The sequence below is a fragment of the Mauremys reevesii genome, linkage group 1 (assembly GCF_016161935.1).
Source record: "Mauremys reevesii isolate NIE-2019 linkage group 1, ASM1616193v1, whole genome shotgun sequence".
NCBI lineage: Eukaryota > Metazoa > Chordata > Testudines > Geoemydidae > Mauremys > Mauremys reevesii.
In genome coordinates, this window is record NC_052623.1 from 308145614 (window position 1) to 308159492 (window position 13879).

Genomic DNA, 13879 nt, shown 5'->3' on the forward strand with positions numbered 1-13879 from the left:
TAAGGATACTTGAGGGTGAATATCCTGAAGAGAGGGTGGGAGCTGTATAATTCTTTTCCCCACCAAGACCCTACAGGTTGCACTTACCACTGTAGCACTCCTTGGTCTCCGGTCATGGCATTGCAGGAATTAGCCTCTAGTGACCCAGGATGACCACTTCCTTGGCCCCCTGTTGCTGTCTGATTCTTCCCAGTCCTTCCCCAGAGATGATGGCAGTTTTCTTCAGGTCTTTCCCTACTACCTGTAGGCAATCTCTCACCGCCTCCTCCACAAGAGTCTAACATGCTTCCTGAGGATCTCTTCCAGCATGAATTCCCCAAACTCTTTCCAGAGAAGAAACACCCCTTGTCCTCTCTCTTGATCACTTCCTTTGACTGTGTTCACAGCTCTGTTTAAGTAACTCCCTCTCTGATCTCTTCAAGCTAGGGTCAGTCATATAATTAAGCCCATCAGCCTCAGCTGGGGGGATAGCTGTCTGGTCACAGCAAGGCTGAGCCCAGCTTGCCTTAAAGGGCAAGCCAGGTTGTAGCCAAGACTATAGAAATGTTCTTTTTAAGTAGTTAACATTAGTCTTTGTTCTGGCAACCCTTTCTGGTGCATGAGGAGTGTTCATAATAAAAAATGACAAATGACCAATATACTTCATTCTTTCACCCAATTATTGTGGCATTCTATTTTTCTAATCTTTCCCCAGATCAAGGAAAAACCCAACCTCACTCCTATCCTCTCTGGTGCCACAAATTAGAAAGGCTTCTTTGGCCTTTGGGTATTTGGAATTTATTTGTATCAGATAGATCATTAAAACACTTCAGCCCAGGGTTACACGTGGGCTTTAACAGAACTTACTAGCTTCAAAGACAAAAAGAAGCCTGGAAATCATGGAGGGTCTTATAAAGGTTGAGGAAGGAAGAACAAGTGGGGCAGAGAGGTGACAAGAGTCTCTCATGTGAAATTTGAAAGCCTAGATTTTGTTTTCCCCTAATCACACCATGAGATATGTGGCACCCTGCTGAGGGGAATACAGGATCTCAGCAGTAGCTTCCTCTTTCTGCTCTGAATCCCTCTTAGAGCTGCTACCTCAAAAGGGTTATTAGAGACAGGCTAATGCAGCTACCTATGATTTAAAAAGATACACACAGCAGTGGGCAATCAAAGGAAGTGAGTCATTCTGGGTAACTGAATTATGTAACAGAAGATCTAGACTTTGGTTACTACCGCTATCCACTCCAAAAAGGCAAAATGGTAGACGGGCTTCTGAAAGGCCTCCAATGCTGCTTTGCTTCTTGACATACTAACACTTTGAAGTTCAATATTTTATCCATATTTAAAGCACCCATCAGACAAGCCTGACCCAGGGACGGATCCTGCAACTTTTACGGATGCAAATCGTCCCACTAGTCATTAGGGCTACTCAAGTGAACAAAAGATGCAAGACTGAAGGCTAGATTTTTAAAGGTATTTAGGCACCTAAATATCTTTAAAAACCTAGCCAAAGTCCCTAGATTTCCAGTAACACCATATTCACATGGTGGGTTTAAAAAAGAAAAAAGTGCCATTGCAGCTTGCCACAGCCCTGGTAAATTTCTGTTGGCTGGACACTCACAACACTGCTGTGTTTGGCTCCCATTGTGCCTCACTCATGGGTTTTAGGCTACCTGAGACTAAACTGTGGGCAAGCACCACCTCTGGGTTTTTGGGCACACTCTGAGGGGTACAGATCCTCTGTCAAGCACCCCCTTCTGAGAGCTGATGCCCCACTGCCTTTGCCTAAGACTACTGCTGCCTCCCTCAGACTCTCCAGTAGCTTAAGCACACCCTTTCCCAGAGCTCCAACCTTGTGGGCATTCTGGTTTACTACTTACCTCTCCAGAAACATGATAGTTGAAGCACACAACACACAGGGCTTTGCAAAGTTTTAACACACTCTTTACTTTATATAGCATAAAAATATACAGATTTAGACAAAATACTAAAACACCTATCTGCTATTCCCTGCCTCTGTTTCTTCACCTCGGTGTTCTTTGAGCTTAGGCCCGTCTCTTAAGGAGCTTAGGAACGGATCCTTCCTCTCCTACTTCCATCTTGCACATGGCTTCTCCCTTGGAATATAGAGTCTCCTCTTACTCTGGCAGCCAGCCTTTTGCTTCTGGTCTCTTCTTCCTCTCTAAAATGCCCTGCAAAAAAGACTTTTTTTTTTAATAACTGCCAGTGCCCTTTGTCAGGTGACCCCCTGCTCTGTCTGGGCAGACTGGTTATTTTGGGCAGAAACTAACTCTCTGCGCCAGGGTGTGCCTATGAGAACAGAGGACCATCAAAGTTTAAGGATCCTCCATTGTTACCCCTGTGACACTACCCCTTGGAATTTCAGTATAACATGGAGGAAAAAAAGCCAACAGAGAAGGCATGCTAGCTCCACTTCCAAAATGAAGTGTGTAGTTTGATAACAACACACACAGAGTTTATAATCTCAAACTGGAATTTCATAAATTGTACATAGACAGATTCCTCAAACCTTCACACAGCTACACCGTTTCTAGGGGTCCAATTATACTTGTCATTTTCTTTAACATATTCTCACTGAAATCACATAAATAAGGCTAGTGGAATGGGCCACAAAGATGGGTATAATAAAAATTAAAACAAAATATTTTTTCCAAAAGGAACCTTTTAAGCTACATATAAACACACAACACTAGTGTCAACCAAATACTGGGGGAATGCACACATGGATTTCAAGGCATAACAGAAAATACACATTTTATTTGAACTTATTTACTCCATGCATCATCTTTATATACTTTTCTTGTACATTGGTTTGTAAAGTTTGGTGCTATCCAATTCTGAGATTTCAATACGTTAAGAAAGTCACTACTGCAGCATGAGAAGTGGATTATTTCAAGAGTTTATTTCCTTTATTATGTGACAAGAATATTTGCTGAGATGAGGTTTGAGAGTTATTTTCAAACAACGAATAAATTATTCTGGAGTTGAACCTATAAAAGTTAATGCACAGCACATCTTACAATTACAGAAAAAATACTGGTTGATTTTGAGTATTTTATACCTTTTTATAATCAGCAAACATCTTACTGGACAAAGTTAATTGTTACACACAAAAAAGTGCATACTAAAAACAAATTATTTTAACATTATCTTTGAAATGGAAAAGTGCATTTACATGGGCCAAGTTTTAGGTTTTCATAAGCTGAAAGGATATTACCTTCACTGGCAGTAAAACAGTTTGTAGTATATATTGCAGAGCCTACAATATACTTATTTAGAAATGAGTTTGGTTTTTTTTATTTTAAATTCAGTAATAGGTAAACAAACAGGGTGTTACTGTCAACATGATTATGGTATATATTTACAAAAATGTATAGCACATTTGTTTTTCATAATTGTCAATCTTAGGTGGTACAAAGTGAGCTAGGTGTAATGAATCTAAAATAGGCCTCCATGAACAGCCAAAAAAACCCAGTATTTTACTAAAATTAACTAGTACAACAGTAATGTTTCTAAAGCTCAAAAAAGGAACATCATGAAACCTTATTCGAAGGGTGTGTGTACAAAGCAGGCAGCACTATACCAGTGCTTGACTGGGAAGTGCTTTCTCCAGCATTCCCTGGACTTTGACAGCTATCCAGAATTATACAGTATCGATGTATGCACAGATCCCTTATAGTATTGGCTGGATTTTCTGGAACGGTATATATGAGTTTTCTTTAATTACATATTCACAGTTTGGAAAAAAATGGAAGTCCTTCACACATATAGGCTTTTAACCTTATCCACTCATTAAATTTCTGCACAACTGTTTTTTCTTGTGTTAGGATTTTGGCAGCTTTTTTCATTTTTTCTTCATTTCGTTCTAAATACCGTATTCCATCTGTCCGCAACTGACTGAGTTTTTCCTTACGATTTTCATCCAGAGGTATGTCTTCATTCATCAGAGGATTAAATCTGAAATAGGTGTCTGGAGGTAACAGGCCATCCAGCATAGTATGGACTTCTGGTTTAAAACAAAGATAGTAAAATGTTAAATCCTAATTAAGTTTCTGACAAATCAAGAGAAAAGCAGCCCTACAAATTCTGCTTGCTTTTGCAGACTAATTAACTTCACAGCAGCTTCACCCCCACCAATCACCTCCTTCAATCTGTCCTCCCCCTCCACTGTTTCTTAGTCATAGTAGCTCTCATATCACCAAATTGCTTAGATAAGCTTCTCTTCCTTCCCTACTTCTACACAAGGCGAACAACTCAGCTAACTCTCCACTTCACCATTTTACACTGATGAGAGGCAAAGTAAATCTGGCTTGCCTTACTGAGTAGTCTCACATTGTTGCTCTGCTCATACATGGAACTAAGCAGCAGAAGACGTGTGAGTACTTTTAAAATCACTATGTATCAGTTCACTCTGTGCCTGGGTTTCCAATAAGTGTTTATATGGACAAAACATTCTTCCAGACATCCACATTTCTGCAGCTTATAGAATGGAGAAAGGTACGACCATCTAACTATGTAATTCTACTGTGCTCCCATGCCTGGGGGAATTTTTGCTCTCAGATGTGTGTGACTGGCTCCCACTGACATCAAAGAAAAACACACTCATTGACAGACAGAACTCGGTCCTTAGAGTGAAGAGGGCATTTTTAAAAATGTCACAAGTTTCAGAAGACAAATCAATGTTCTGGATCAACTGCTTTAATATTTCTCTGTGAAAAGCTGAAACTATATACACAGAAAGTGTCCCCTATTTCCTTTACTCCTGAAATGATTTCCAGGATTTCTCTTCTTCTGAAAGCCAAGTTAAAACAAAACAAACAAACAAAATAAACACTGCTTGATTACCATAATTCTCAGCCAAATTCTTATTCTGATTTCTAAGGTTTGTAACCTTTCTTGATGTAGTTTTGTATTCCTAATACCTCATCAGCATTATGGTTACACTGTTCAGATGTGATGTATTCATCAATTAAAGACAGTTTAGTAATAGCATACTCAAGGTGCAGACTCAGATAATTTAAATGCATATTTCACAAGCTCTATAATTACCCAGTACATCCATAATAATAACTAACAATAAAAAGCCAATATCAGAGGAAATAAAGAGAGGAAAAATGATCAATTTAAAATATAGCAAGAAAACTGGAAATATTTACGACGTATGGTGAAAACAGATTACTGAAAAAAATTATTCTTTAAATCTCCATTTTCCTGCTTTGGTCTAAACTGACTTTTCATTTACATTAAACCTGAAATCCAGCTGTGTATGGCAGGCAGAGATTAACAATGTAATCCCAATTTGAAAAAAGGTTATGAAATTTTCTCTGGACTAAAAGTGCACAAGACACACTTAAATTTTCTTTATTGCATGTATTTTCATGGTATTATATGTTTTCTGATGTACTGTATTTCTAATGATAACAAGTGACATCCTGAGAACCATAAATAGTTAAAACCAATTACAGACAAGAGGACAAATCATTAGACACTAACCTTCTGTGTCAGTTGCGCTGCTGATAACATTTGTAAGTTTGGTTTTCAAACTTGTGTATGTGATGCTGTTCTTCCTCTCGCTTTCATATCGACCAGTGCCCAACGATATTACACACTGCAGTGGGACTTTTGGCCAAAGGCATTTGCACTCATGGACTGCCAAAGCAGTGGGATTATTCAGAAGCAGACCTCCATCCTGCAAATTAATATTATATTAAGCTGCTTGCATTTTCATTATAATTTAACACTGCACAACTGAAACATGACAAATTAATGAAACAGAACAAATGGGAACTTGGTGAGTGTTGTGATTGGTCTGTGGTTTGGTCTCCATGAGGGTCACTGTGGCTTGGCTTCTGGGACCTGAATAGGCCAGGTGAGACAGGACTGATTTGTATCTCTGTGAGGACCATGTGGCTGGAACCTTGCATCTGTGATCAGCCCCTGCCCCCTGCATTTGAAGTCTTTGTGTGCTTAATCCCTCCCTCTTTTTGAGGGGGTGGATTCAAGTGGTGAGGCTTAGTACATAAGTCAGTTGCTAAACAGGCATACAAGAAGGGCACATGGCAGTTTTGAAGGGAATGCAAGAGGCTCTCTAGGTACAGTTCTAAGTTCAATAATGTGATGGCAAGGAGTGACCTGCAAGGGCTATGCCACCCTTGCTTTCCTGCCGGAAGCCACAAGGGATTTCCTCTATGTGAAGAAATTGGAGATACTGTGTAATAATTCACAAATATTGTACATTGATCTATTATTGGGATGTTTACTGTATGAATATAGTGGTTTAGCTTAATACAAGTCTGTAATGAAAACAAGCAGGAAATGAGAGAATGTCTCATGTTAAACCACTTCTCAGCAAACAGTTGAGGATTGTTAAGAGACAATGCCAGGAAATAATTGGGGAGCATAAAAGATCAAAAGGACTAGCAGTTTAAAAAAGGGGGACTATTGAGAGAGAAGAGAGAGGGAGAGGGAGAGGAGTTGTTTGGGGAAACCAGGATGAGAAATAGGCACCTGCTGTGATGTCTGAAGAAACTGGGCCTGCTAGGTTACCTTAAGGGGATGGAAAGCCTTTAAGGTAAGACAGATGTCTGTAGATGGTTTCGAAATCCCTTTCTCTAAATGCTTTTTCCCTACTGTTAAAATAAACAATACTTAGGTTTTAATAAGGTCATTTGATCATGACAGATGCTATACACTATTGGTCACAGACTCTGTAATAGGAGAACTGCAGGCGCTAAATGCAGTCAGACCTGCTGGGTAAGCATGATTTATACAGAGGGTACCATAGTCCAGGACACAGTCTAAGAGTGGGAGAATAGTGGAATTCCATCCAAGGATAGGTAAAGGCCCAAGGCCTGACACATAAAGGGTTATATTCTGAGAAACCAGGAAGGGAACAGAGGTGCAGTTAGCTTTTAACTGTGACACTCTGTATGAAGTGCAAGTTGGTGGCTGTGCTGGAAGACAAGATTTGTGGTTGGGAGGAACAAATACTGACTCTGCAGAGCACCATCAAAGCTGAAGAGTGCTTGGACAGCCAGATTCAGGAAGCATCACCATCCCAGATTCAAAGAAAGAAAAGGAGGTGGCAACAAAGGAATTAGAGAGAGCAGAAACCAGGGAGAGCGAGAGGCACTCTATGTCAAAAATGGCATTACCTGTTTGAGTCACTGACAACTCTGAAACAAAATTTTCCTGAATGCTTATGGATCATTGCCCTAATGGATAATACACAAGATGAGTTGTTACCAATTGGGGCCTGCTACAGACCTCCAAAATCATACTAGAGAAGAAGGATGATGGGTTCCTGAAGCACATATCTTTAACATGTAGGGGGAAAAAAAAACTGGATCACCATGGAGATCTCATGCTGCCTATAATAAATCATCCTTGGGATTTCTAAAAATTATGGATGACAAGTTCCTAACTCGAGAAGTGTTGCATCCACCACAGGGGAATTCTATTAATGCCACTGTTAAAATTATATAATACACAGGTTAAGGAAAGAGTGTCTGTACATCTGGGTGTGGTGCCTAAATCATCCAAAAGCACAAAGGTTCGTTTAAAAGTCATACAATACATATAGTACATAATCAGCAATACCCCAAATTTAGATTAATAAATCTAAAAGATACAGTTTAGATATTAGTATCCAAATATTCAGGTATATCACTTATGAAAAATTATACAGAGATTTGGTTGTGGAAAGCAAATATAGCAATGACTGAAGATTGTCCCTCAGTAATTGAGAAATTAAGATTGTATTTTCTAAGGGACAACCTATCTCATTCCCTTTTTTGCCAATTTACATAAGAGCAGCCATACTGGGTCAGACCAAAGGTCCATCTAACCCAGTATTCTGTCTTCCAACAGTGGCCAATGCCAGGTACTCCAGAGGGAATGAACAGAACAGGTAATCATCAAGTGATCCATTCCCTGTCGCCCATTCCCAGCTTCTGGCAAACAGAGGATAGGGAAACCATCCCTGCCCCTCCTAGCTAATAGCCATTGATGGACCTATCCTCCATGAATTTATCTAGTTCTGTTTTGAACCCTGTTATAGTCTTGGCCTTCACAACATCCTCTGGCAAAGAGTTCCACAGGTTGACTGTGTTGTGTGAAGAAATACATCCTGTTGTTTGTTTTAAACCTCCTGCCTATTAATTTCATTTGGTGACCCTAGTTCTCGTGCTTTGAGGAGGAGTAAATAACACTTCCTTATTTACTTTCTCCACACCAGTCATGATTTTATAGCTCTCAATCATATCATCCCCAGTCATCTCTTTTCCAAGCTGAAAAGTCCCAGTCTTATTAATCTCTCCTCAAATGGAAGCTGTTTGATATCCTTAATTTCTGTTGCCCTTTTCTGAACCTTTTCCAATTCCAATATATCTTTTTGAGATGGAGCGACCACATCTGCATGCAGTATTCAAGATGTAGGCGTACCATGTGAGTTTTTCAAATTGGTACTCTCGTCCTATGATTTTATCTCTCTGTAATACTGTTTGATCTTGCAGCTTTGACAAGTTGTAATGTTGTGTAATTGCACAATTGCATTGGCTATACTGTGAAATGTACGATATTTGGTAACATACAAATTAAGTTGTTTAAGTACTGTGGCCACTGCAGGCATGAACTAAAAGGCTCCTATTCTGCAGTAACATAACCCTGTTCGAAGATTACATTATTATTTTAAGCATGTACTTTAATCCCATTGATTCTAATGGCATTTAAGCATGTGCTTAAGTGTCTGTCCTGAGTTGGGATGCTTTCCTATTTCAGGACCCACTCCACTTTCTAATAAGAGGACATCAAATAATGTTAAATAGCAACAGTTACTTATTACAGTTACAGTAAAATCAGAACAATTCACTGTGATCATTATTACAATGAATACCAAAGGATGTAATAAAGATTTACCACATATTATGCATTGCTGCTCTGGCTTCCAATATTATTCTGTTCAAATCTCTAACCCTTAACCATTGCATTTTAAATAGGGATCACAATATGTCTTCCAAGTTTTGTTTGTTAAAGAAAAGATGAATGTTAAAAGCTGTGCAGCTTTGGAAGAAGTGTGAGAGAAAGGAAGTTTGAAGGAGAACAAAGGGATAAGGGGAGCTGTATGGAGAACTGCAGAAGCGAAAGGGACATTTTCCTTTTTATTTAAATAGAAAAATCAAATTATGCAAAATCAAAGTTGGACAAATGAATTACAAGACTATAAATACATATAATGGCACTATAACTACAAGGTCTATTAATAGACTGTAGTTACAAGGCTATAAATATGTATTATGGCACTATAACTACTAGATGCATTTATAGACTGTAGAGATCTATAATTTATTATAAATGGAGAAAAATATGATGGCTGATGTCTTATAACAATTATATTTTATGCATTCAGGGAAGAGGATTAACTCACCTGGGGCCTACCAAAGTCCTGTCTGTAAAAATACTATAATAAAATATATGTACTGCAGAAAATGCAGAAGCCATTCTAGTCCTCTAAAAGCAGACAAGATATAGACTCCTTTCACTTTCAGGTGCCCCAAAGGGTTGTTCTTCAAGTGCTAATATGATTACACATATAACCAATGCACATTTTGATGCAACCACAGTGGTGTTTTTCTTAACAGGATTGTGTGTTAATATGTATATTTCAGTGACGTAATTAAATATTATGTAAAAAACATTTAAGAAACAATCAAAAAATGCAAGGCCTTTTCCAGATAGTGGTCAAATAAAAGCCTTGCTTCAATTTCATACAATCAAGTCAGTTTTTTTGCAGAAAATAGTCTGATTGCCTGAAATTGGCTTGTTCTACAAAAGTATTTCACATGCAATTTCAAATTTTTCAATATTTTTTAAAAAGGGAACTAAATATTTTCTGGAATCAAAATGTGTTCTACTAACTGTAAAATGACCTTTAAAAGTTTACCAAGACTAGTATCAGAGGGGTAGCCATGTTTGTTGCTTTTTATAGATCCAGACTAAGAGTCCTGTGGCACCTTATAGACTAACAGACGTATTGAAGCCCATGAAAGCTTATGCTCCAATACATCTGTTAATCTATAAGGTGCCACATGACTCTCTGTTGCTTTTTACCAAGACAAGTGAGTTACTAAACACTTATGCACTTGGAAAACTACTTCACTGGAGCTGATGTCACATTATCCTTTACTAAGCAATTAGCCCTTCCAATAACCTTGACATATACTCAAACATATTTTTCATCTTTCAAACCAACCAAAAGAATTTGATATAAAATCCAAAATGCTGAAAAGGATATCATAAAAATACTGTGAAAGTCTGAAGTAGCCCAGTCAAAACAGAAAACATAATCAAGTTCAACAAGCAGCAGTTGAATTTGAATTCCTTGGAAATGTACATCTTAAAATTTCACCTTTAGGTTTCTTTTGGGTGGGGGTATGGTTTTTAATATTTCTGCATTTAATGATGTATTTAAAAGTTCCAAATAATAACATTTTCACTGGCTATGTAAAACTGAGTTACCTCTGGAGAAAACAGACCAATTTGCCACTAATTTTGATACTTTTTTTTAACCAAACAGTTCTTTTCTTATTGCAAATACTTTTCAGTTATTGTACATTTATTTTGCCCTTGAAGCTTAGAGATATGTTATAACTGTGATAGACACTCATCTTGGAATAACACCTTTTACTCTGATGTGAATGTTGGATTTATATCACTGCTAAGGGTATGTCTACACTACCCGCCGGATCGGCGGGTAGCGATTGGTTTATCGGGGATTGATATATCGCATCTCATCTAGACGTGATATATCGATCCCCGAACGCGCTCCCGTCGACTCCGGAACTCCACCAGGGCAAGCGGAGGTAGCAGAGTCGACAGAGGGAGCCACGGCCATCGATCCCGCGCTAAAGTATCTAAAGTTGCATATCTTACATCGACCCCGCCCCCTAGTGTAGACCAGGCCTTAGGACTCACACCAATGGTTTAAAACCCCAGTAACTCTCCCATTGGAGGGCAGATTATTTGATAATGAAAGTGGACCTCCTAGTTCTGAAAGCTGAATTTTGATACGAGGCAAATAGTCTTTTTTTCCTGTGATTGTAGCTCTATTTGTGTCTGTCCCAACTAACCATTACTCAAAGTATGTTAACAGGTCAGTCGAATTGTGACCTGTTTAAGGGCCTGATTCTGCTTCCACTAAAATTAATTGGCCTATAATGGGGGCAGGACCAGATACCACAGCCTTGTCTACACTACAGGCCTTAAAGGGGCACAGCTGTACCACTGTAGCTGCTCTGCTGTAAGGTATCCTGTGTAGCCGCTTTATGCCAGCAGGAGAGAGCTCTCCCACTGGAATAATTAAACCACCCCTAATGAGTGGCAGTAGCTATGTCAGCAGGAGACCATCTCCACACCAGCGCTTTTGTCAGTCAGGTGTGTGGTTTTTTTTCATATCCCTGACCAACAAAAGTTTTACTGACAAAAGTGCTAGTGTAGACAAAGCCTCAGTCACCTGATGAATAGAGTGAAACTAGATACCAAAGGAGGGTAGCTTACAACCTCTTCTTACTGCAGAAGAAGTACAATAATGCGTGTGTCAACATTACCCTGCTATGATCCTACAATCTTTCACCAATGTGCTGCTGTGATAAGCTATGGGACCTTTTTCCTAACTCAGGAATGTGCTCAAGTGCTTTCCTAAAGTCCTTCACATTTGGATTTCACTTCCCCCTTGTTCAAAACAGCCTAAATCTGCTTTCCTTCTGGGCATGGTGAAAGCCCATTGTTCTGAGTAGGCACTGGGCAAGACTAAGAAAATTGAGCTTTTTTTGGGAATCTGATGAAGAATTTTGGGAATCTGATGAAGAATTTTATTTGTGCATATTAGCGGCTGTCTGTATGAGGTTTAGCTGGTGTTTTGTTTGAGTTCATTTTAGTGGATAAGGACTGCACTTTTAACTGATGACAGAACTGTCTAGGGCCTGGGATAGGTTTTATTATTGTAGTTTAAATACAAACACAATCATGTCCAAAAACATTTAAATAATGTAAATATAGATCATAGTTACAGTTTAATATTAAAAAAACATATCAGCTCTTAACACTGGCCCATCAAATCACAAGAATAACCAAAGATGCATTCATACTCTAGCGTAGTTTGGAATAATAAATAATTTAGAGTGGATTCACGTTCACCAGAAACTTTTTTTTTTTTTTTTTAACTACAGCTGCAATGGATAAATAAGTGCTGTGAAAACAGGATTATTGGCTTGATGAGTTTTTTTTTTTAATTAAGCTTTCATTTGGATTTACAAAAGCTCTTTGAACTGTTGCTGGACTGGTTTGCACATTTTGCTCAAAACACAGCTGAAGCGAACAGTCTCGTTTTGGTACAGGCTATCCTCATTTATTGTTAATCTGTGTTCTATACAAAAAAATCCCAACCCAAAACCAAAGTATAGTGTTGTCCTATGAATAATTAGCATCTTCACGGACTTTAATCTAAAACTTCAATATTTATATTTTCCCTGCTTATTTCTAAATTAATTTTAGAATAGAGTATGTTAACTGAATCACATCTAGTGAATTTCATTTAAATTTCATTACAGTTCTGATTTTCACTCACACACACACATACCACTCCCCATGTGCTATAGAGAAGAATATGTGACTTGTCACCAAAAACTGAATGGAATTATAAAGTAAAGTAGGCAAATCCATTAAAGCAATAATGATAAAGTGCACTTCATGTTGGGATATTGCTAAGTCTGGGTGTGTTGCCATGACCAAGGCCAAAGGAGTGTGCAGTGTACACAACCACTGGAATATTCCCAGCACAGCATGCGCCTGAAGTATCGTACAGGGATAACAGGCCTGTGCAAAGAGTTTTAAAAGTGTGTGTGTGTGTATGTATACACACACACACACACACACACACACCCCTTCCCTCCCCACCCACTTTTTCCTCCCTAAAAACTTATATTACAAAGCTCCTGGCATTGAGAACACACAGAGTAAAGATTAAATTGGTATTCTATAAAAAGGGGAAGCCAATTTCAGCTGCATACAAAGTTAGAAATTGTGCACTGCTTCCAATTCAGATTTTTAAAGTTGAAGGCATGAGTGGATATGGACTGAGGTTCAAGAGAAGTGCTGCCCAAATATGGGTCCCAGCAGCTCTAAAGGAAGAAAAAGGGAGTTTTACAAAAAAAGATTCTCTCCAAAATTTAGCTCAGTCCATGATTCTCTTCCCAAAAGAATAGTTAAAATCAGAGCACACAGAAAGATCCCAAATTACCTCTTATATATTTGAGATATTAAAGATGAAATCTTGACAATATTGAAGTCAATAGGAGTTTTACCTTTACTTCAGTGGGGCTGGGATTTCAACATAAATTTTTAAATCCCACCTATAGTGAAGAAAGGTAGGGCATGAAACAGGTGCTGATATCAAAAGTAGGATGTAATGCCACCTTATCTGAAAATGCATACTTTTAAAATACTAGTGATTATATAACAGGCTAAGATTTAAAACAGCCTAAATTATTGTCTATTAAAAATAATGGGAGTTACAATACTTGAAGAGGAAAAAACTGACAGGGAAGTTCTATAAACAATCTTTCAATTTATTTGTGTCTAATCAAAGTAATTGGCAAGGTAATCATGACTATTCACAAGGTCGCACATTCTATGTGGCACAAGACTTATTCCTACTAGCTGTTTATTTTAATATAAATTCAATTATTTTATGTTGCCCCGATTTTAAATTCTTTGAATTTTTGTACCGACATTAATAAATGAGTTATAGAAGTTGGGGGAGGGGAGGACTGGAAGTTAATTGCTGAATACAGACAGTTGAGGGTGAGTCATGGGAAGTTTT

General features: G+C 38.3%; 1 protein-coding gene across 1 annotated transcript in view; it reads right to left on the bottom strand.

The window, feature by feature from the left end:
- Nucleotides 1-2883: 2883 nt before the first annotated feature.
- Nucleotides 2884-13879, bottom strand: part of PNPLA8 (patatin like phospholipase domain containing 8) — a 70487-nt gene continuing 59491 nt past the window's right edge. Inside the window, exons 9-10 of the mRNA XM_039506441.1 lie at nucleotides 5497-5692; nucleotides 2884-4009 (exon numbers count right to left, since the gene is read on the bottom strand). Of these exons, the coding sequence (XP_039362375.1) occupies nucleotides 3735-4009; nucleotides 5497-5692 (471 nt within the window). The 3' untranslated portion in view covers nucleotides 2884-3734. The remainder of the gene's footprint in view (nucleotides 4010-5496; nucleotides 5693-13879) is intronic.